General features: G+C 45.4%; 1 protein-coding gene and 1 long non-coding RNA gene across 2 annotated transcripts; one reads left to right on the top strand and one right to left on the bottom strand.

The window, feature by feature from the left end:
* The first annotated feature begins 5,347 nt into the window (after window positions 1–5,347).
* On the top strand, window positions 5,348–24,307 carry C8A (complement C8 alpha chain). The gene is made up of 12 exons (XM_080602643.1): window positions 5,348–5,593; window positions 7,630–7,726; window positions 8,647–8,791; window positions 9,700–9,844; window positions 11,351–11,540; window positions 13,034–13,234; window positions 14,505–14,745; window positions 18,688–18,816; window positions 19,590–19,747; window positions 21,844–22,066; window positions 23,600–23,772; window positions 24,097–24,307. Exons 1-11 carry the CDS (start codon window positions 5,475–5,477, stop codon window positions 23,749–23,751), a joined length of 1,800 nt encoding a protein of 599 aa, XP_080458769.1. The 5' UTR covers window positions 5,348–5,474; the 3' UTR covers window positions 23,752–23,772; window positions 24,097–24,307.
* LOC308199103 lies at window positions 13,241–18,667 on the bottom strand. The gene is made up of 2 exons (XR_013954388.1): window positions 18,071–18,667; window positions 13,241–14,170 (listed from the first exon to the last, which is right to left on the bottom strand). It is a non-coding gene; the product is annotated as an uncharacterized lncRNA (long non-coding RNA).
* Window positions 24,308–24,648: the final 341 nt, after the last annotated feature.

The following is a 24,648-nucleotide window of genomic DNA, read 5'->3' as shown; positions in this document are numbered from 1 at the left end:
CATGCTCAGTGTGGTCTCTCCCCAGGTGATGCCCGTCCCACTGCATCCACCCAGCCTGAGCTGGGGAGCTCGCAGGGATTAAAGTAGGCATTTCCCCAGAGGGCCCAAATGTTTGCTTCATCTCTAGATAGCAGAGTCCAGCAAAAACTATTGTCCTTGCTGAAGTCTGCACTTGTTCCCTGGTGAAGCTGTTCCTTGATGTCCAACAGGCATGCCTGCTAAATCTGAGCACACAAAGCTTTTCCCATCACTGGATGTTTTGGTCCTGGAGAAGAGACTGAAAGGATCTGTCCAAACACTGATCCCGTGCTTTTGCAGAGCACATCTCCCAGGAAAAGCAAGGCTGTTGAACTTAGCAGGAAGAAAACCACAGGGATTCCTCTTTCTCTCCATAACTGATCAGACTTATTTGGTCTTTCTTCTGTAGAGCAGAGAGACAGCAGCAGCATGAAAACCTAGCTGGGCAGTACTGGGAGGCGGGTGCCAATAGGGCTTGCCCTGGTAGGGATTCATCAGCATCCTGAGCAATGATCACCCCTCTCATGCTGTCCCTACTCCCGTGTACTGGGACACAGCACCTCTCTCATAGACTGTCCCCAAGGATCTGCCTGGAAAAGAAGCCCTGCAGCATCAGGAGGCCTTGTGGTTGCAGGAAAACATGTCTGTGATGTGTGGGACCTGCTGGCAGAGCGTGTGTCTGGCGTCTCAGGCATCTGAAATTTCTTTTCAATGATTTGAGGGTAATTGGGGCGATACATGGCTTGTGGATGGGCATTGCCTCTCTGCAGGTGAGCATCAAGCCTTGCCCAAGCACCCATACCGCCCCAGGGAGCAGGACTGATGCTCTCCCAGCCTCACCTGACCCTGCCTTTCAGAGCCAAGCTTGCTGAGAGCTGGAAAAAATAATAAAAAATATAAATTAAAAAAGGGGGAAAAACGAAAAAAAAAGAAGGAAAATAAAAGACTTGGTCATTGGAGACATGACTCAAAGCATGAGTCTCGCTCCTGGCCACATGAAAAGCCCTGCTGCTGCGTGGTGGTCTCGGAGAAGAAAGAGGGGGTCCCGCCGAGCCGCGCGCCGGCAGGGAAGTCCCCCAGGCCCAGCCTGGAGTCGTGGCATGACCAGAATGAATGGTGGCTTTGTGCACAGGGGCTGGGGAGGATTTACGAGCCGCCCAGTGCTATGAACGCGGACCCTGAATTAAAGCAGTGTTGGAGAACAGGGAGGTTGTGACTTCGGAGCTGGGGTCCTACGGAAAGGGACAGGGCAGTATCCTCCTCGCGGCCTCTGAAAGAAATAAAGACAAGCCAAAAGTGTCTCTAAAACAAGTGTTTGGTGAGTGCTAGCCCTGGTGGGAACCCTGCTTGCCTCACCTAATTCAAAAGCAGCCCGGGGGCTGCCATAAATCGCTCTGGGTCATAATAACTGTGGCGGAGCTCGGGGTGGCCGCGGTGCTGCGCACATCAAGCAGTGCCCAGGGGGAGCCAGCTCTGCTCGTCTCCTCCAGGCTCAGTCACCTAACGGGCCACGAGGCACCACGAGCTTCCTTGGAGAACCTGGGCAGAAAATCAGGACTTAAACCTATTAAATATATAAATATATATATATATATTTATTCTTATTATTTTTTGCAGTGATTGAATAGCATCTTATATACACACCTCAGTCCAAGGGCTGCAAGCATGGCATTCATCAGCCTTATTTTCCCTTCTTTATTCTTTTCAGCTACTTTGTGATCAATAAAATTTATTGTATGTTACAGGTATATTATCCAGGTCCAGGGCAGTCCTTTTTCTGGATTTCCCAAGTCTTACCGTAGACTAGGCACAACAGAAAACCTTGGGAGTATCGCTTACCCCAATCTTTCACGCTTTCAGAAAGGGGATTGGTGTGCCTGGTGAAGCCTAGGGAAATTTTAGGACAAGCCAGCCTTCTTTTGAAGACACCTAGATTGCAGCATTAGCTGTGACGTATCACTGGAAACAGAGCGGGGACGAAATGTTATTGGCAGGGGAGAGCCTGATGAGATTTTTTCCCATGTCACAGCTGGCAGGGGTGGGCAGGAGACGGAAACGGCTGGCCTGGGGTGGAAATGCTCCGGGGCAGAAGGGACCCACTGGTCGGGGGCAGAAGGGACCCTGCAGCCCACGGAGCTGCAAGCCCCCCCGTGTGCAGGGATGCCGCCCCCGGACCAGGATGCCCATCTCCAAACGCAGAGAAATGGGCACAAGCGGCTCTCAGGGCACAGTCCCGTTCGGGGGGGGGGGTGCTTGTATCTGTGTTGGGGGGGTTGCAGCCCAGCTTTTGCCTAATTCTGCCGGGCCCCTGACCCCCGTTCTGCACTCCCCAGCTTTTTCTGCCCGCAGCGGTACCGCAGGGCTCCAGCAGAGGGGGAGCGAGCACCGCCTGTGCCCTGCCTGCTGCTCCCCAGGAGCAGAGCTGGGGGATGAAGCCCTCTTCCAAATCCCAGAGCAGTGCTGATGTCTCCGGTTTTGCTGCAGAATATAAAGCCCTTTTTTTAATCTAAGCCTTTCTCTCGAAGGTATCTGCTCCGGGACTTTGATTTTGAAGCTCGGAGATGAAGACCCGGAGAACCAGCCTTGCTGCCATGGCAAAACAAGTTATTTTATCCAGCTCCTGTGCAGGAAAAACTCGCTGGCACTTGTGGAGGGGATGAACTGAGGAAGCCCATGTGTGCTGTGAAAGCAGGTGTGAAATGGCAGGATTTCCAAGGGCAGAGCTCCAATCACTGGGCACAATTCCTTGATCTTGCCTTACCAAACATTTCTGTAACCTCTGTACTTTGCAACCATCCCTGTATTAAAGAAAAAAAAGGTGCTACCCCTGAAAGAAAGGCTGTCTGCCCAGAGAGCAAACACCACGTGTCAGGTGGCAGCCACATCGCCTAGTGCATGACAGGAGGGGCCTGGGGTACAGCACTGCGGGTACAGTGCACAGGATGGGGTAAAATAGAGCAGCACTCTGTAGTTAGATGGGGTTAGAAGGGTTTTTGGTGAGGAGCTGCATGTCTTCTAATCAAATACTAGCTGTGAAGAGTTCTTTGGTGGCAAGACAAAGAGCTTTGCAATGGTCACGAAGTGCCTGATGCAAATTCCCACCCAGATTTGCCACTGACTCCTCTCACACCTGCTCCCAGCCCCAATTTCCCCGCTACCGACTGGCCCCCAGTCTCCATCCCACTGCCCATCCTCCTGAAGGTGACTGCGCAGCTATCGGCAGCATCACCAGCGTTTCAAGCCAGAGGTTCAGAGTTAATTCAGGTTTAGAGGCAAGGATCCAACACGCATTTTAGACAAGTTCAATTCATAATGTTATAAATGGAACCATAACTTTTATATATACCGCTTTTGGAACATAACACCTTTGAGAAAGGTTCTTTAATTTCACCTCTAATGTGGTGTGCATCGCTTGCAGCTTAAATCTCTCACATGCCTCCCCCCCGAACGACTTCACCCATCAGTGCGAAATTGTTGATGTGCCTGATTGCACAAACCGGCTCAGCCTTTTATCTGGGAGACAGTCCACAAATATCTTTCATTATATATATGGTGTGTTTCTGATGCTGCTATCAGAAAAGATATAATGCTTCTCCAGTCCTGTTGGATGCTGAGGAGGCATTTGACTGCAATGCAGCCATTTATATCAAAGGACGGCAGAAGTTTGGACTGAAGACAGACCAGACAGACAGCAGGGGAGGCTCCCTCCTTGGGGACGGTGGAATTGTCCCCACCAGATCTCTGTAAGCATTGCTAAGACCCTTCTTTATTGTTCTTAGTGACATGCAGGGGCGGTACAACGTGTAACAGGAGGTAATGGTGGGTACCGCCTTAGGCCAGTTTCAATCCCCTGCTTTTCTCCCAGGTAAAAGCAATTTAGGCCTAATATTAAAAATAATAATAATAAATTAAAACCTTAGTTGAGTTATTCTTGCATAGGCGAAGAAAGGAGGACTTTCTGAACCCATCTGAAGTACATTAGTAGGTTAAGGGACTGCATTAACGTACTCCTGAAGGTCACAAAAAGGCAGTTTTCATTTCATCTCACTACAGAGTTTACCCATGTGATACATTTCTTCCTGTTTAGTGCAGACAAGCTCCAGGGTCATTCTAAACTTTAATTACATTAAAATAACACAGTAAGAGGTCCTTTTATTTTGATAATTTACAATACCGGCTATTGAAACGAGCTTCACATTAATTTGGGAAACACACAAAGTGATACTTCTATCCCAGTCTTTTGTGGGCAGAGAACAATTCACTGTCCGCTTAATAGCTGTAATAGCCCAAGACCAGATTTTCCTACAATAATTACACTTTCTCTCAAATTTATTGAGGTTCAAGTTTCCAGTTGTCTGCTGGGAATGCTTCATTTATGCATGAAGTATCTCAGCCCTCTTTGGCAGAAGAAAAGCAGGGAGACATGGAGGCTTGTTCAAATACAAAAGTCTCCATAGATATCATTTTTTTTTTCTATTTTAACTAACTAATAATAATGTTACAGAGTCCTTGTGCACTTTTTTTCCTGCCCAGAAGCCCTCAGGGGGGATTTTGAAGGCTATGTGCAACCCTACGTGCAAGTGGTTTTCCAATGGCTGTTTTTTCCCTTTTTTTCAACACGTGAAAAATAATATCCTAAATATCCTTATCTTGTGGCTATTCTCTTAATAATATACAACCCATGGTGTTTTGCTTTGTATGGTGTTATTTTCTCATACCTGTGCACTTGCATATCCACTACTTCTGCATTGAGGTCCCAGCCTGCTAAAAGCGTTAAAGCCACCACCCATGGACAGGTTCACACAGCAGCTGGGATAGGACACAATTTCAGAGTGAGGGGGCATCTTCCTCATCCCAAACCAGTTTTAAAAATGAGGGTTTAGATCCCCAAGTTGCAGTGACTGCGTAGGACCATCCCAAAGCCCTTCTGAGCCAGGTGATAATTCCCAGTGGCTTTGGGCATGGGACACTACCTTATGGGAATGGCAAAGGGAAAAAGCTGAACTGACATCTCCATGTTGTATCTGGGTGGTGTGTGTCCCTCATAACAGAATTTTGTAAGAATCTTCAGTTCGCTGTGCTGGGAAGTGACCAGGTGCACCAAAATTACAGGTGTTGTGGGAAATAAAATGATTTTCTTCCTTCAAACGAACTGGAGGGTACAGGGTGGGCAAGAAACACAACTGCCTCGATCGGGCCTGACTGACTTCCATGTGGAAACAGTCTAATATATTCCCTTGCCAGAAAACTGGGAATTTGTTTCCAAAAGGGCAAAGGCCTCCGGGACGTGTCCTGATTCTTTGTGATCTGATGGGTGCCATCGTCAATGATTTACCGCAGCATGCTGGGCCGGGGGGCTCCGCGCTTCTCCCAGCAACACTGGCCCCACGGCCTGCCGAAGCCTCAAGCTTTTGCTTGCAGCTAATTAATAGCAAACATTCACATATGGAAAAACAATGTGGTGGAGCCAGCGTCAGGTTTCTCCTTTGATTCTCGCTGTATGCTCGCTGTCTCTAACAGCAAGTCAGGGCACGGCTGCGGCACACGGGGAGCCGGCGGCGGCGCCTTCCCAGAGGTAAGTCTGCTTCCACCCAGCTCTACGTACAGAAACTGTGGGCCAGTCAGTCAGCCCATCAATTTCGTCTTGACTTGAGGCATGTGCACGCTGTGCTCTCTGTAAACAGCTTCCAGAAAAAAAAATATGTTGGCCGTTATCCAAGCCCAAGCGAGGAATCATAATTCCTTCTTATATGAACTGTTTGCACAATGGGTTTTCTTTCACAGATGACTATTAAGCCTGCTTAAACGTCTTTACCAAAATCACCATATTATTTTGGGGCATTTGGAATGAATTCCTTGTACAGGAAGACTTACAAAGAAATATTTTTCATATTCATTCTCATAATAATTATTTTGCATTTGACAATTAACAAGTGCATGTACACAACCCAATTTTCAATCCAAGCCAGAAGCATGTACCTCTATTCTTTTTTCTCTAAACAATATTATTAACCTATACAAGTGTCATTCAAGCTTTGAAGGAAGGGGATATACAAGTTATTTTTTTCTAAACCTACAGTGTCATGATAGGAGAAGGGTTGTTTTTTTGTTTGTTTGTTTTTCCTACAGTTATTAATTTCAGGCTTGTTGTAAAAGCAAATGTGATTTAGAAGGATCAAGAAAAGGTATCACTGATAATTGGAACGTGAAGACAAGGAGAAGGCAGAAGGGAAAAAAAATCATGGTAGTGATACACTTAATTATGAAGGCTTATTCTGATAATCCCTTTTGAAAATGAACAAAGACAAGATTTTTGATGTTTGATGAACTTATCAAACAAGGCAGAATAATGAAGAGGTAAACATGAAATCCAGTCGAAGGTGAGCCAATTAAGTGCTTGGTGAAGTGCTGAAGGACACGGCCCACAAAACCTCCTGTCAGAGCCAGGAAGGATCGGTACGGGTGCCTCCTCCAGCGCCGTGCGTGTCTGCAGGATCCCGCTGTTCTCCCGGCGGGTGATGAGTGCCCACGGGCTCCCTGCCCGAGCCGCTGTGCCTCTCGTCTGGTGGTCTTGCTGATGAATGCCCAGTGTGCTCCCTACCTCCGCTAATTATCGGGATTTCTCTTTGGGCTGCAGTCTTGTAAGTAAAACAGACTGCTCATTAGTTAATTGCCAAAATAATGATAATAATGTTTTGGCTTGGAATAACCCCTTAAAATGCTTTGAAGGCTGTGGCAACTGGAGAGTCATTTCTTTATGCCAGAGACTGCTCCTCAAGACAAAGAAATGTGTAAAAACGAAGGTTGTAGGAGTGGGGACAGAAACGCAGGTATCATAATGACAGGGCTGGGTGGAAAGACAAGTATTTGCTTGCTATTGTACAGTGATATTCAATGTATGTGCAGAAACCACTGTGATACACAGCTCTTGCCATTTTCTGTTTTTTATACTTTTTTTTTTAACATTTCCCCCTTCACAGAATCTAGGTATTTCCTTTTAGAAATAGTCAGCCAACGAATCCTCACGGTCAGCACAGCCCTGTGGCTTGCTGCTCAGCACCATTGGTGCATCCATTCCCACTACCGTGTGCATGGGCATCAAACCCTGTCTGGAAAAATACTGATAAGTTCAGAATGGTGTAAAAAAAGTGAAATTGATTGATTTCAAACCAGGTGACAAACATCACTAACCCTGGAGTTTGTGAGGTGCTCCTGAGAAGAAAGCCCCAAAGAAGCTTTTCCTTAAAATGTGAATTTTCTGGACATTACTTCTGTCTATCTGTGTGTTTGGCCTCTCGTGTGTGGTGTACACAATTTTATTGCAATCTGCCTATTGGAAAGGGCTAGGATCTCCCAGGAGAGCAGGAAACCAGAGGCAAAATGCTCAGGTCCTACACCTGCTGCCCCAGACCACATTTTGAGGGTAGACTTCTTGGACAGGGCGGCTAGGGTAGGACGGCCACCCCTGCTAAGGGTCTGCCCTGGCTTCCGTTTCCTACAAAATAGATTCCTAATAGAAGAAAACACAGAGGTCATTTTCTCCCTGCTGGCCTCCAACCCTTCTTAAAGCACAGCTTCAAAGCCCTTAGACCACTCTCTTCTTCTCCTCAGAAGAAGCAGCAGAGATGTTAATTCCCCAGCTCCTGTCAACTGTCAGCTGAGCCAGTGGTCAGCGTGGACTGATTGCTTTCCTTGCCAAGGGAAAAAAGTAAGGCTCCACTGTTATGTATTCATTTATCTTCAGATGTGTCTGCAACGAGGATGTACACACATTAATTATATATATTATACATATTCATCATTCTGAAGCATCCCGTAAACTCATCCAAATATGATGGAGGTGCTCCTCTCGTAGAGAGGCTTTTACTTTCCCTGGTGTAAACGGAATAAATTTGTTTAAGGCAGCAGAGCTGCAAAACACAAAATCAAGGCAAAAGGTGGAAGAATCAGGCCAGAATACTTGGCCAAGACTTCCCTTTTCAAATTCAGATTTAATTAAGTATCCCCTGATTCTTAATGCAAATATTCTAATGAAAAGAAATTAAAAGCAACCTTCATTCATCAGCTCCTGTTCTCAATTTTCGATATAATTTCACATCTTCATAATTCAAGAATTTATTTTCAAATACCTGACATAATTTTGCTTTCTACTTAGTTTATATCCCTGTATTTTTGTTCCTGTGCTTATAATCAGTAAACAATTTGGCTGTTCTCTTTTTTTTTTTCCCCCTGGTTTAAAGAGCAGCAATCCTCATTAATAATCCATCGGAAATGTTTCAGGATCAGTGTTGCAATTAGTGTCTATGTCCATCTGAACCCATTACATCCCAGTACAAAATGTGAGATTAGAAAAATTCTTTATTGCTTCCAAGGTATAAAATAAGGAAGAGATTTTAAAACAGTCATTCCAGTCCCCCCCCCAGAATTCATTTATTTGAACTTCGGGCAGTTCTCCTGAGCTCCCACCTCTCTGCTGATTCTCCTCCACTTATGCACAAGGCTATGTGTACGAGGACTGCACAGATAAATAGCAATTCGGGTAAAAGCTATAGATATAATTGCGTTACGGCCCATGGAGGTAATGCTGATGGGGACACGAATTAGGTGTTTCTCTCTTGTATGACCCAGCACCGGTACCGGACGCTGGTGCAGCCCGCGGGGTTTGCGGGGCAGCGCTGCGCGGGGGACCTCTGGGAGGAGCAAGCTTGCCACGCTGGGGAGACCTGCACCGGGGCCCCCAGCTGCGGGAAGGACTTTCGGTGCGAGGAGACCGGTGAGTGAACGGGGCTCGAACTCCCAGTTCGGGTGGATAGACCCAGGGGAAATGAGTCAGACACTGGGGGGACAGAATGACATCTGCCGTAGGTAGATCTTTGCCAAAATGCATTCAGGCTGGCCAGCAGGATGGTGAAACAGTGCAAGGAAAAATATGAGATTTCCCCATCTTTGGGGGTTTTCCATTTTTACCAAAGTCCTTCCATGTTACACTTCGATTTGGAGAGAAAAGAAGGCATGTGTGACATGGAAAAGGTTAATTTTTCAGTGGAATAAAGATTCTAGAAATATTCTGCTCCAACAGCCGTGCTGTGTGCTCACATCCCCCTCCATGGGCACCAGCGCTCCCCCAGCACACGCTTCCTCTCCCTGAGAAAAACGCAGCTCAGTCCTGAACCCAACCAGCAATCTGTTGGGGTGAATTATTTATTTTTAGCCATTCCCAGCTCTGAGGACTGGGATATGATACGGCTGTTCTCGGGATGTTTGACTCACCTTGGCAGAGCTTTGCTTTTGCACGAGTGGCTTGAGCTCCCACCTTGAGCATGTAATGAAAATCCTAATGAAATTTGGCAATGCACAGCAGCTCTGGGGGCAGCTCCTCAGCTGGAGCATGTCATCGCTGCTCCACCACTTCCCTCCATGACTGCCATGTCAGGGTTTTCTCCTCACCCCCAGAAATTAAAAAAAATAATAAATAAATAAAGTCCTTTCAGGTTGTGATTCCTGCAAACATCTGTTCTTGAGCTACGATTATTGCAATAAGCTCCTGATGGAGCAGTGCAGTGTCCAACACACAGCATGGCTTCCTGTGGCACTGAAATACGTGTGCAGAGCAGCAAAGTCAGGCTGCCAAAAACTTTTCCTGAAGGTGGCCAAGGGATCTCCTGTCCCTGTGCATTCTAGGTCGCTGTATTAAACGACATCTCGTGTGCAACGGCGAGACAGACTGCAGAGATGGGTCTGATGAGAGTAACTGCGAGGATGAAGATATTGAAAGCCCCTGTGAAGACCTGTTCCCAATCCCAGGGTCTGAAAAAGCAGCACAGGGGTGAGTAATTAATCAATAGCTGCTACTCTAGCAATCAAAGCAGGAGTAAGGTTTTCATATTTCTCCTCCTTAGTAAGAACAGTGCTCCATGAACTGATACCATGCTGTGCAAAACCCAAAGGAGAGTGACTGTCCCACACAGCCATGGGTAGCTATGACAGAGGCTGGAAGGCTCGGCCCAGCTTTTATTTCAAATTCTTCTCAGATTTACTGCCTGACCTTGACCTCTCTCAGCCACTCGGTACTTGTGAGTGTACTCTTTATGCTCATGTAACAATATAGCTCAGTTCTCTGTGTCCTTTCCATAGCTGATGGAAACAAATATTGAAGGAAACTGTAGGCATTGGAGGTGCAGCATTCTGGTGGTTTCCATTTTTATTGAGAATATTTGACTCCAGGATTTAGGACTTTGGAGCATAGATTGAGGGCAGAGAGCCTGAGCACCAAATGGAAATAAGCTGAAGTAAGTATTTCTATGCATGAAAAGGTTTTAGGCTATGCAGCTTCCGATTTTGATTATGCAATATAGAAAAGAAGACTCTGGAATGAATTTAAAGGCAAATTTCCTATTGTGAAATTTTTATTTTAAATCCTGTGTCTTAACACAACTGCTTAGTTTCATTTGGAGAGCATGAGCTACAGTATGACAATGTAACCAGTCATCGAATAATTCTCCTCTCCAACACTCTCCTGAGTCAATGAGATAAATGCATCTCTGGCCCAGGGCCTGGGAAAGTCCGTCAAAAGTTTTTCAAGGCATCTATTAATTTGCAGTCAGCACCGCATTTAATACTGCTCTCTGATTTGTTTTCTCCACAGAACACACAAAAGCAATAGCATTTACTATCCTGGTCTTAAAGATGATTCCCTGTTGTGAGGAGCAATGCTGCTGTCTAGTTTGAATAATGCTTTCATTTTGAGCCATCGAATTACAGGGAATATTAAGTAACAGGCGGGATTTGGGAGGGCAGCAGCTGTGATGGCTGGAAAGCAGAAGGAAAAAGGCGTAAGGAAACAATAAGCAAGTGACTTGGCAAAACAGGAGGCTTCAAGTCTAGGGAGGGTGCTAACTCCACTGAGAAATGAGACCGCTATTAAAATGAAGGAGATGAAATTAAGATAGGAAACAATCACAGAGACTGCCAGGAAACCCTTTGTGGCAGGGAGATGCATCAGGCTGCGAAAGCTTAGGCTGGGACTGGAGAAATCCCAGTGCTGTCGGACTTTCACAACTGGGCTCACAGGGATGGACTGGACAATTTAACCGATTTCTTCTTTTTCTAGGATCTGAGTCTGAACCAATGCCTTCTGTTAGCTTTGGGAAGGAGACAGCAAAGAGAGAGCAGACCCAACCCTCAGGTTACAGTTGCTATCCCAGTTCCAAGCCAGAGACCTGAGTATAGATTACGTGCAGTGCTGTAGTGTCAGGAGAACAAAAAAGGGGACAGTGTCTGTTGGGGAAAAAAAAAACATAGGATAACTTTCCGAATGTTATTTCTTTCAAAGATACAACATCCTAACACAGGAGGAGAAGCAGTATGTGTACGATCCTAATTTTGGGGGGGGGCATTGCGAGTACGTCTACAATGGGGAGTGGCGGGAGCTGAAGTACGATGCTGCCTGTGAACGCCTCTACTACAGGGACGACGAGAAGTATTTCCGCAAGCCTTACAACTTCCACGTGTACCAGTTCCTAGTGAGTACCTCAGGTGGTCAAATTCGGCAATGCTTTCCCAGCTAAAGGCCCAACTTGTTATAAAGGTATTGTGCGCATTTTATCGGGGGAGAATTCGCTACGTGTTGTCTTTCAAGGCACCTTCCTGCGGCTGTCCCCAAGACAACAGGCAATCGGTGATATAAATGCAGTTTTATGGCACATCAAGGCACTAACGTGCTTTATCACCCAGGCATCCCCACTGCTTATTCTGGCCTAGTCAGAGCCAAGATAAATGTTTTTTTACTAAATTCTGCTATTAATGAGCTGTAGAGCTTGCACGAGCCACTTGCCTCTCCAGGGATGAAATTGGCCATGTGTAAAATAGGAACAATGCTACCAGTTCAATCTTTGGAAGCATTTAAGTCTATGGCATGGCTACAAGGGACATAAATCTGAATTCTGAGTGAGACAAAGATCCCGAAAGCCATCACAACATGTATCACAACGCCTGTGTGCTTTGGGGTGACATCTGACTTTGGATGTTGGAAACTGAACCTATTAGAGGGGGGACTTAAGCTGAGTGTCCCGTGTCGTAAGTAGGTGCTGTTAAGCATCTGTCATGCTTTTTGCAATGGATGAATGAAATAAATATTATTCCAAGGCAATATTACAGCCAAAAGCCCAATGCAATAGACTCTCCCCACAGGCAGAATCCCCTTAAGTTCCCAGTTGAACCCAGACAGACCCACCACACCAGCAATGTTTTCTTCCCGCTTTTACCTGCTGCTGCTGGTGGAAGCACACCTGCACCACGGACACAAGGGGAGGGATGCTCAAGAATGTCCCACATCTAGGCTGACTTCGGAGTTTGTACCTGCCCAGGTCTAGGAAGACACTCACGACCACGTGAGATGCCATTTTTCAGCGTTGGAAATTTATCTGGCTTTTTATAGAGATGGCAAATGGCACAGCCCAGCCTCGGCAAGGCTGCTAAATTCCACGTGCTGGCAAAGCAGAGCTGTCAAGGGAAAGGTCACTTCTCTAAAACAGGCAGAACAATGTTTATTTTCTGATGTTGCCCTTGTAAGTGGCTGGATCACCGCTGAATTTTTTTCCTAATAAATTCATCCAGAAGCAGGCAGGAGTGGAAAAAAATCATTCCAAATAGTCAGGATTTGGCAGAGTTGCAGGGAACAGGAAGGAAGGCTTTATAATGGAAAGTGTCAAGGTAGCTCACTAGACACTGTTACCAGATCTGCCTGTAATAGCATTGCTTTCTGGGGCTAAACAAAAACCTTTCCCCTGTCTGGAGACAGATGACACAAAATGCATGGCTTTATCTACATCTCTCACATATTTCCAAATGAAATGGCTCATGACTGAATTCTTTATCCTGTGTTCACTGAAGTCAGTGTTGGTGCCATCAGGAGCACCACTGGCTTCAATGGAGGTACGATCTGCTCCTTACAGAAATATTGATTAAAAAGGAAGGAAAATGCCTGAAAAATTAATGTGTGCTCCTTTTACTTTAGGCTCATGCTGATTCTGGATTCTCTTTTGAATTTTATGAAGATTCAAAAGATCTGCTTAATGCCCTTGGAAGTAGTAAAAGCAGAGGAGGCGGTTTTACCTTTGGGATTGGACCTAAATCAGTACCTGTAATGCTAAACCTTGGCTTTTCTTTATCACGTGGCAAAGGATCCCTGAAGAATTTCACAGAATACAATGCAAAGGTAAAAAAAAAAAAATCAGCGACGCGTATACTCCAATCATGTCATCTGTGCATTGCATGGTCTGGCTGTAACTTACGTCTGTTTATTCTCTTAATTGCATTTTTTAACACATAGCAATTGTACCTTAATTTGTTCGTGTAATTGCAAATGTATGATCGTTAGTAATCCTGTTTGTTGTTCTTATTACATTTTAGCAAACAGGGAGTGGGAATAAAATTGAATTACGAAGTACCACAACACATGTCATCTCACCCCATCCTGTTTCATGGCTACGTTAAGCACATAAATAAAAAATGCTTAAAGTGACGATGAGGGAGGCGGAAATATCAAGATGTTGATCAAAACAGTTGTCCTCGGGGAATGATTTCCAGTAGAAAATATATCTTGTTCCAATTAATACAAGCTGCCTTGTGATAGGGAAATATGTTACTTTTGAAGAAAGGTTATAAAACCATGATATATATTTAAAAAAAAAAAAAAAGAGCTTCCATTAAAAAGGTTTATTTCTCATGAGTTTACATCATGGAGTAGCTGTGGTGCTTTTTCCCAACTAATAACAAGAAGACTGGTATTTCCCACATATACCATTCCTTGTCTTCTCTTCTCTCTTGGCTGCTGACAGCAAACAATACAGAATAATTACTTTGATGGTGTTCCGAGTTGAAATGCCCTTAAAAGCTTCTTTGAAATTGGCACCATTAGAGTATTTACTGTGCACTTGTCTAGACTCACACGACATTTGCAGCTGAACAATGATCAATTATTGGAGGAATCATTTAAGGGGCTGGTCCTGTTGCCCTGACACCTTTCCTGGGGCAATGGCCAGTCTAGAGGAGAAGCCACTGAGCTGGTGGTAGAACAAGGAAATCCTCCTGGGTCAGCACCTTCCCAGCCAGGGAATCCCCCTGCTGCTTTGTCCCACATCACTGGTCAAGGCTGTCAAAATGGACAAATAAATAAATAAATAAATAAAACAAAACAACAACAAAAAAGGCATAAGCAGCATGGAAACAAAAACCAGAAATAGCAGAAATCTGCACATCAATAAAAAACCCAAAGCACCCACGCCATGACTCTGCCCTCCACCTCACACGTTAGAAAGAGACGTTGAAAAAAAAAATTGCCACTGATTTCTTTTAAAGTTGGCCTGCTTTTCAAGCCCTTAACATACAGTGACAGTTACAGATTCAGGCTTTCCTCTGCAAACCAGACTAGAAATTACTTTTTTTTTTTCCTTCAGTGAATATTGATTGGCAGTCTTTGCCCACAGGAGGTTGGATTCATTAGAGCTGTGACCAAGGTGCAGACAGCCCGTTTCAAGATGAGAAGGAACAACATCGTTTTGGATGAAGACATGCTCCTCTCCCTGCAAGAGCTTCCAGATGCATACAACTATGGCATGTATGCCAAATTCATTGATGACTACGGCACCCATTTCATGACATCCGGCACTATGGGAGGTGTCTTTGAGTACATCCTTGTTGTTAACACAGAGGAAATGAGGCGAAAAGGTTAGAATAATGCACAAAATTCTCTGCTCACAACTTTCTGCTCTAAACCAGGCATTTCCCACCTGGAGACCATGGAGTGGGTCCAGCCCACCTGAATAATTCATCTGGTTGCTCCCCACACCCATCATTTCCCTGGGCCCTGGGAGGGTGGATACTCATCAGCCCCTCCTTGCCAAGCTAGCTGGTGTGTCCTATTATATGATAGGCACCAAAAATGCACAGTTGGCAGGGGGTACAGGTATCCATGTGCTCTTTATGAGATGAATGCACAACTCACTGCATAGCAAGGGAGAATCTCAAGTATCACAAACTACTTCCTGAGCTAATTTCAGAAGAATCTGGGTAATGTTTTTGTAGTTTAGGAAGGAATCTGAATAACTTTTTCTCCCTTTTTTTCAGTGTTGTTTACTAGACTTCTCTAAACTTCTCTTATTGCTTATAATCTTTGTTCTGCCCATCCTTATGAATGCTCAAAGACTGCAAACTCAGCCAGAGTAAAGAATAATAGCCCACTGATGTTTTAGCATCCTGGTAGTGAGTTTCAATTTTCTGTAAATGGAAATAACGCTTTGCACTTGGCAATACCACTGCCACTTTACTCTGGTTAGTGTCATATCTGAAGACTAACAGAGCTCTGTTAGCTCCAGTTCTCAACAAATTAGAGTGTATGAGACTGGAAAGCCATACCTCTAAATCTCAGTTATATGAAATATCCGCTCCAGATATCTGGACTACAAGAATAGCCATTACTGGAGAGCTAAAGCATAGCATTTTTCCTAATCAAAAACATAAGACGCAGAACAACAATAATACGGTACTTCAGTACACTAACCAGATTGCCGACTTTTGCAAAGATGTTGACAGTGCAATAGATCCCACTTTGCCTAAACATCATCATCCTGATCTTCTGAGGGTAACTCCAGCTCGGTAACTTCAGGCTGAATGTTTATGCAAAAGATAGTTGTGACCTTGGACAGCAGGTGCAAATTGCCACAGTTGGTGCAAATTGCTATAATTCCATTGATTTCCATGAGTCTGCCCCAAATTCTGCCATGGACCTGCCAGTCTGAAATGGTTGGGTACCATCAGTACTAGGATAACTATACACTCCATAGTGAGTGTTAACCATGCCAGTTTTTCCTGTGAGGCACTACCAATTGAGAGACTTTTCATTAAGTCCCTGAACTACTAATCTTTGGAAACATGATGCCTCTTCAAATCATTTATTCACTTTGAAGAGTGAGTGATATAGAACAAGAATAACATTTTGGCAAGCAAGTCTTCAGGAAGCAGACTGCCAATTTCAGAGGAAGAATGAATCAAGAGCATGTGGAGGGAAGCTATTATTTTACTTTATCTTGTGCTTGTTGTGTATCTGAGGAGATTTACTGCTACAAGATGCCCTCTTTTAGGAAAGAAGGATGCTGAAATTCAGCAAAAGACAAAAACGTGCCCCAGTAGAGATGTAATTTTCATTCTAATGTAGCACATTTGTGTAATTTTCATCTAACTCAGACTCTGCTAGAAAGTCCACATTTGTCAAGTCAAAAAAAATGTCTTTCCATTGGCAATCACCACCATGCTTGAAGGCTGTATTTGCAAAAGGATTAGCCACGTCCCCTGAGGGACGGTCAGGATCAGAGTGTACGTGCTCAAGTCTTGCAAACAAGAGCTTCAGAAATTGAGCTGGAACCTCTGCAGATGCCTGGAGACTTTCTGCTGAGCCCCTGCAGGGCTGAGCAGCACAGCACCAGCTTCAGATCCACCCATGCATCCTGAGAGCCCACCTAGCCCGGGAGGCTACATGTTAAACGCTTCAGAAGAGAAAATGCTCCTTTATTTATTTTTATTTTATTTTTATTTTTTATTTTTATTTTTCCCTAGACTGGTGACTAAGCCAGTCGTGTTCAGGAAATAAAGTCCCCAGGCTGAGTCTTCTCTAAGTGAAAGATACCTGGGGGGGGTCACTGAGCATCCAGCTAGGCATAGGCATGAGCTGGACTTTAAGCATATTAAAAAAAAAAACTTGATTTTGAAAATGAAGTCACCTTCTGGGTTTAGACACCCAGGAAGAGACCACAACCCACTTGTGCAGAGTTTAGGATGGCAGTTCTGCAGCCAGACCTGTTTCTAGCTTTCAGGCTGCAAGGGCTTCTATGCATGTGGTCATGAGTGAAATAAATACATATGTCAGAACGAGGTCCCTTGTTGCTCTGCCATCAATATTTTTCATTACTTGTTTTTAAAATAGATTGTTATGGTTCTATTATTTAGCAGAAAACAGTATAATGTGTTCACACATTACAAGAACATTTATGGGAGAAACATTATGCTCAGAGTAAATTAGAAAGAGTCTTTCATATATTCTGATTAATTCAAAATGCAGCAGTAAATCTTATCACTTGAGCACATTCAACTATCGCAAATTATATCTTATAAAAAACTATCAGGGCTCCCCACTCAAGTGCCAATATTTTCTATGACCACCCTTTTGCAGTGATAACCACTTTTCATTTATCAAGATCTGATCTTGCTGCAACCAATAGCAAATTGTATTGACAGACCCTTGCTGAACATAATTACTCAACAGGAACCATGGCAAATCAATTAATCAGGGTGTTCCTCAAGTTTAATTTTATGGCATTCCTACACCAAGATGAGCAATCACTCATGGTGCTTTGGGTGAATGAACTTTACCCACTGCATTTACAACTGTTGAACAGCTTACTACGAGTAATTGAGTGCTACACATTTAATCTTCCTCAAGGGGCCCATTTTGCAATGGGATGTAATTCCCCATGAAGTCTCGAGCATGCTTCAGGTCCCACCACTTTGGCTCCAGGACTTGGAGTCCTTTTCCTGGGACACTGAGCACCTTCTCCAAGCCAATGAGCAGCCCCGTGCCCACATGGCTCCAGCTGGCCCCTCCTGCAGAGCAGGAGCTACAGGAGCTAATTAAGATCAGGGTCTTAAATATGAGCAAGAAGAGGCGCTGATCCCTGGTACTGGGTGAGGCAGTGCAGCTCGGCACTCCGGGTCCAGCCTCGATCATTAAACTGCTAAGCCACGATGCACAAATCCTGCTGACCTCTGTGCCTCCCTTCCAACAGGGTGGTATTGATCGCCGGGCTGCTTTGTAAATCACTTTAAGATCCTCTGACAAAAAGAGCAACGCGAAAGTTACCTATTACTTACAATACCTGTATTTACTGAAATCAATGGATTTTTTAACTATTCCAGAAGATGGCCTTATATTTGCAGGAGGCTGAGGTGTGTACAAAGAAAAACCAAAAAACAGGCTGTGTGAAATATGCGCATTGCTTACCTCAGTGAAGCCACCTCGTTAGCTCGCTTCTCCCCTCTGCAGTCACTTCATGGGTCTCCAGTTACAAATTCAGGTGATGTATGCGGCAGTGCTGGTGGCAGCAGCACAGCAGCATGCTGCAGGGCTTTGCAGCTCTCAGCACACAGCTTTTGCAGGTTGCTTCTTGAAGATGCTACTTAAACCACTAATACACAGGTGAAACCCTCAGATTAGGAAATTAGCTAGGATCTGTTGATTTCAACTGCTGTTCCCAGCTTTAGTTATGAGTTAGTGTGTGAAAACGTTTTTATTTTTAAATAAATGGGTTGAACAATGAAATACATGTTTGAAACCCTGTGTTAAGATATTTAGTTTCTTATAATACTTTCTGAGGAAACCACTTTATGTCAAGGAAGTTTCCCTATTCACTTGTGCAGTAGGCCCAACATACCCCAACAAAAGTTTGGCTTTGCCACTACAAGACTAAAGCCTGTCTTCTGCCATGGAACAATTCTTCAAGTTGCAGACCATGCAAGTAGATGAATATTTTCTTAATAGACATAAAAGATATCAGGAGGAAAATGAACATCTTCCACTCAGTACGAGCCACTGCTTTTACTGGTCTCCTTGTTTTGCAGAAATCAGCTCTGAAGAAGTCATGGCCTGTTTTGGCCTCTCAGCTGGCGTTTCGGTCAAAAAGTTTGCGATGAAAGGGGAAGCATCCGCGTCATACTCTCAATGTGACAATAAAAAACTTCTGGAAGAGGGTATGCTGGGGGGATAGGTCTGTGGCCACTGGGCCCGGGGACAGAAGTTGGGTTACACTAGGGTGTGAAAAGGGTGCTCTGGTGCCGTCCTCAGACACAGCTCAGACCCAAAGGTGGGACCAATATGTCTTCAGGGCCAAGTTCCCAGCAGTACTGGGTCCTCTTGAAAGAAACTTGAGTTACAGCATTTGGACAGAAATATATATTGCTGGGTGAATGGGTGACCAAGGAGCTCCGGTCCCTTTAGCCACCCCAGGCCAAGAGTGAGCAACCTGGGTGAAAACACTAAAACCAGGTCCGAGACTCCTCCAAGCACCACAGGGGAATGCCCTATGGCTCTGGTCCCTCCTGCATGTGTCCCATGTGCCACCACTCTGGACCAAACATGTTGCAGAGCCTCAGCTGGGCCCCGTGGTTCCAACACAGGCCCAGAGAGGGCAACATCGGTGACGATTAAAGGAGCCAAATCTGGCCATAAAAAGAACTCAAAGAGGTTAGGAAGCCCCAGATTGTAAATCACTTTAGCCAGTGATGACCAGAAACAAAGGCTGGAGCCGTGCAGGACCTTTGGGTCGCAGTGTTTTAGGGCATTTGGGATGCTTAACTCGTCACCCATCGCCTTGTACAAGGCCGAGGGGGAAGCGGAGCACCCATTGATGTGGGGAGCACAGCATGGTGCCTCTGGTAGCCCCTCTCGTGAGTGATCTCACCTCAGTTTCCAGAGTAGGTGTGGAAAATGTAACTAAATATATGGGTGTAATTCAACTTTTCAGATGAGCAGAGCCACAATGCCATTGTGGAAGATATTATTCCCCGGATTAAAGGTGGAGATACTGCTAGCAGCGGAGGGCTCTTAAACAGTTGGGACGGCAACATGTATCGTCGCTGGGGAAGGTCATTAAAATACAATCCTGCTATTATTGATTTTGAGGTAAGGCTTTCTGCAGTTGAAGAAACTCTGCCGCTATAACGAATGAAAGTGTAGTCGAGCAGATCATTTCGTATTTTTATTGTGATCCCATCACAGAACAAGATTAAATGTAATGGGCCACTGATCTAGTAACCTCTTATTCATTTCACAATGGGGAGTACATCTCCCACCGACAGCATCAGCAGGGAGACAGACAAGGAGCTTAATGCTGGATTAGTGCCGAGTTAAGTTTTTGATGTGTCCCCAAGCAGCTTGCCAATGAACGGCTCTCCATAGTTGCAGCCATCCCCATTATTCTCTGTAATGCTCCTGCCTTCCTGTATAAGCAGGGGGCTCATAGGGGAGGCAGCCACCCCCCCCAGTGAAGGCTTTGCACAGATGCCCCCCCCTCCACTGCACGTGCTTCAGAGCCACAGTGGCTCTGCCTAAGCCCTGCACACCACGGTGCGTCTCGCTCTGGGTGCTTCCAGGAGTTTTTGGAGCACGGGAGCCCACTTTCTTAGGTGGGTCCTGTCTCTCTCCATGCTCTGCTAAGAGGGTCTGTGGTGATCAAAATCAGCAAAGTTCTCTTCCTGCCTCCTATTTTATCGCATATCCCATAAAATGGGAAGGTTGCTGAAGCATCCCACAGGGCTTCGCGGTGTGAGGGAATGGCCCTCAGTCATGGCACGGACACACTGCCATGAACATCCTTCTCATCACCACTTGTGGGCACCCAGCAGGAAAGCCAGACAATGGAAGAAAGGAGATGGGCAGGTGGAATTGGGAAGGCTCTGTGTTATTGTCGTGAGAAATGGGAATCTTTCTGGGCAGCGCCCTGGTGGCAGAAAGGCCAGTTAAAGTACAAGTGCTTTCAGTTACAGCTGAACGCATGCTGCAGGTTATTCACCTTTCTTCACAAGTTCCCATCAATTCTGGGCAAAGCTTATTGCAATTTTCCAGTAAACCACATGCTGACCTGTCTGTTGGCTGCTTTCGGGGCTCAGCAACCTCTGTGCAACCAGCAGCAGCTCAGGCTGGTGATAAGCACCCACGTCCACTTCAGCCACTCTTATCTGCAGCTCACGCTCATTTGTTAAACAGGCCTGTGCAAATTTGTCTAAGATCCCTTCCCAAAGCCTGGCTGGCCCTCCCCACGAATCACTCCCCATGTGCTTGTGCAATGAGGTGATGCCCAGGACTGCCCTGGGACCAGTGTCCACCAATTCCCAGCCAGGCGCACCTTGGACGTACAAATATGTCCTTGCAACAGCCTGGAGCTCGCAGCTTCATTGTTCATTTTTATTACTGGCAAAACTGGAAGGGCTGAGATTTTTCAGGGAGACATTTTCTAAACATAGTTGAATGCCTAAAACACCCCAAAGAGATACATTTTGAAAGACAGAACGGTGCCACCAGCATCAGGGCCTGTTGCCCTTCGGCTAATCCAATCAATTTGGTATAACAGGTTCGAAGCAGAAGCCAGGTTACAATTACAGTTGTCCACATTGGGCTATTTTTGCTGAATGGTATACAAGAATTGCATTTTGCCACTGGAAATATTACAAGCTTGTTTTTAAAGCTGTAGATAGCTCAGTATTACTTCACTGTAACAAAGGGTAAAACTTAGGCAGGTAAAAGTCTCCATGCTGTGCCTTTACTGGATTGTTCACAATCTGGTCACCATCAGTGGTAGGTCGGTGTTAAGTTTTGATGATACCCGCAGTCCAAAGCTCTTACCTAAATGTTTTGCTTCAAAAAGGTAAAAAGCATGAGAGAATCTCTGACATCATGGTAGCACTAAGAAACTAATCAAAAAGTGGGCTTTCTGCGGTGTTTGAATTTATCATTTGCATCCACACTGAAACTCCAGAGCAAGCCAACCCTGCACAAACCCCTCAGATGGGAAGAGTTTTGGGCCAGTGGTTTCCTACTGGGGCCTATCAGTGGTAATGCATTTGTGTGATGTACATGGGGCTACCAAAGAAGACAAACTCTTTTGCTCAGCCCCCAGCTTATTCAGCGACCTCCCTGCTCCTTGACTGCAGCCTGGCAGCACCTGGGCCTATGCCCGGATGAGATCTCCAAACTCCACTTTTTGTCTCCGTCCTGCACAGCTGCAACCCATCCACGAAATTCTCCGCAGGAGCGACCTCAGCAACATGGAAACCAAGCGGCAGCACCTGAAGCGGGCTCTGGATGATTACTTGCTGGAGTTCAACGCCTGCCGCTGCGGACCGTGCCAGAACGACGGCGAGCCCATTCTGGTGGGCGACACCTGTGTCTGCCAGTGCCAGCCGGGGTACGAGGGCCATGCCTGCGAGCGGAGCAAGCGCCCAGGTAAGGCCCCTGTGTGAATGAGACTGTCACCCGGTCCCTGCTGACTGGCATGGCACATCCTGCGCATAGCAATTCCCTGGAGCACTTGAGGCATCCCGATGTGGATGCCTGCTGCAAGGGCAGGAGTGCAAACCCCGTCAGGCAGGGAGGGAAGGGAGGCTGAAAGGGTCAGGCTACGTGGTTGGGAAGTGATGCTCCAGTGAAGTGCCACCAAAACTGACGTTTCAGTAAAAAGTTGCCAAATTGCCAGGCCTCCCCCAGATAGGGAAACATTTTAATAAGAGGAAACTATCTATCTGGGAAAAAAAAAAAAAAAAAAAAAGTGTCAGTCCCCAAGTGACAGGCTTTTATTTATGCTTTATTACTTTATGTTCTGTTCTAAAAAATGAAATGGGTGGCAATAAAAAGCTAACCTCAGAACACGCTCTTTTATTTCAAAAAAAATGCCAGGATTATTTCTAGACATTTGTGTCCTGATTCGTGATGACGAACATTTCCCAATATCAGCACTTGAAGCTGGCAGAAAAAATAAATAAATAAATTCGTCCTGAGACCAGTTCCACCAAGCAGAGCTCCAGGCCTTCAACTATGTGCTCTTACTTAGGGTCTCACCATTGGAAAATCAAACCTGTGATGAGCTAAGGAGTAAGAGCAGAGATGGGTAGATGGTTTATGAAACTGAACTCAAAAGCACTGGTTCAGTGACTCCAAAGTGGGTTTCTTCTAAAAAAATCTCAAGTTCTTTGAGTTGTCTCCAAATCCAAGGAATCTGCCTGAGATGAGGCACATGGAAAGCTCAGGACCCAGACAAGCTGCTCTGAGCGTTGTTGCTTTTAGCAGTGCTGGGGGGAGCTTCCAGCTTATGGGAAAGGAAGCAGATTTTTAGTTTCAACACACATTTAAGACCAAAAGCAGTTTTGTAAAGACCGATGTTTCAGCAGACAGAAACCCTAGTGTTTCATCCAGCACTAAGTAAGAGCACACAAATCCATTTTTACTGTCTGGATTAATAAAGTGCCCAAGCCAGGAATGAAGGCCAGTTGAGTAAATAAAAAATGACAGTAAATGACAGCCATCAAGCACTCCCATCATTCAAGAGTGCCACCATGATCTATAGTATCGAACGCTCCTGACAACTCAGTCTGTCCTGTAATGAAAAAGCCTCAAAATGACCTGTCTCCAAAGGGACAGGCAGACTTTTCAGAACAGCTCCATGACAGTGACGTTAGGAGACGTTTGTCCCTTGCTTGGAGGTGGGAAAGTTAGTGCAGAGAGCCATCAGCAGCCCTTTGGGAAAGGGAAGTCAAATGGCAGCTCTTCAGAGGAGAGAAAGAAAGAGTTCGTAGTATATTTTATTTGTATTATTTTATTTTATTTATTTTACTTTTATTTTACTTTATTTTATTTTACTTTATTTTATTTTACTTTATTTTACTTTATTTTATTTTATATTTTGCTTTTATATTACTTTTAAAAATTATTCTATTTTACTTTATAGTTTGGTTCAGCCTCTTATTCGATATGCTTTTTCAGGCACTGGGATGAGCGGGCGCTGGAGCTGCTGGTCGCCCTGGGCTCCCTGCCAGGCGGGCTCTAGGAGGCGCAGCCGGCAGTGCACCAACCCTGCCCCGCAGCACGGCGGGGCACCCTGCGTGGGGACGAGCGTGCAGAGCAAAGCGTGCTAAAATCAGCACTGTTCCCCAACGGTACGTGCTCGAGGTGTTTTGGTGTCTGTGCTGGGCAATAAATATGGTGGGCATAACTCTGCAACTGCATTACACTGGGGACAAAGCATTGCATTTACACACGTAGGGGGATGAGCTGGATTTGCTGTACAAAACCCAGCTGCTGTCCAGACAAATTGCTCAGGCTGATTGCGTGCGTGCCTGGCTGCACCCTGCTCCACCAGTGCTCTGGTTGGACAGGTCCACTGGTGTTCCCACTGGGTCAGCTGGTATCTCCACCAGGTCTGATGGTGTCCCCATTGTGTCAACTGGTGTCCCCACTGTGTTAACTGGTGTTCCCACCAGGTCAACTAGTGTCCCCACCATGTCACAGCCATGCTGCCAGAACACAGGAGGTGGCGGAGAACCAGCACAGGAGGCTTTGCTGCTGCATGACCACGGGGCTCTCGCTGCTCACGAAATACATTTACTAAAACTGTTTATTTAAGTAAGCTTCACTCGCAGAAATTTTTATGTTTGCCTTTGGAAAACAAATTAAAAGCCCGCGATCCTTGCATTTTTATGCAGTTGGTATTGACATATGTACCATGAAACTTTTATAAGTTGGCACTGTCAGATTTTTAAGTCTAGCATATTGGACAGGGCTGCATTTTCAGCAAAGCCATATGCTGATCAGTACGGGAGGAAGCTTAAGCCTAAAGACACCAAAGAGCCATTGCAAAATGCGAACTCGAACTAATGAGGAATCCTACGTAAATAAGTAAAATAATAAATAGAGAGGCTCAAGTGAAACTATTCTGCAGAGGGTGTTCATGCACACGTGAAGGCTGCTCCTCTCTCAGATCAGTGATGGACTGAGTATGGGCACATGGGCATTTTATCTCCCAGGCACTCAGA

This window comes from Anser brachyrhynchus, assembly GCF_964034855.1.
Source record: "Anser brachyrhynchus genome assembly, chromosome: 8".
Taxonomy (NCBI): domain Eukaryota; kingdom Metazoa; phylum Chordata; class Aves; order Anseriformes; family Anatidae; genus Anser; species Anser brachyrhynchus.
This window is presented reverse-complemented; position numbering and strand designations above follow the sequence as displayed.

Excerpts from the sequence above, each read along its gene's own strand:
- C8A (XM_080602643.1), top strand. The coding sequence starts at position 5,475 with ATGTGGTGGAGCCAGCGTCAGGTTTCTCCTTTGATTCTCGCTGTATGC. Across the intron at positions 8,792-9,699 it reads CTTTCGGTGCGAGGAGACCG|GTCGCTGTATTAAACGACAT; the intron begins GTGAGTGAACGG and ends TGTGCATTCTAG. Across the intron at positions 14,746-18,687 it reads AGAGGAAATGAGGCGAAAAG|AAATCAGCTCTGAAGAAGTC; the intron begins GTTAGAATAATG and ends CTTGTTTTGCAG.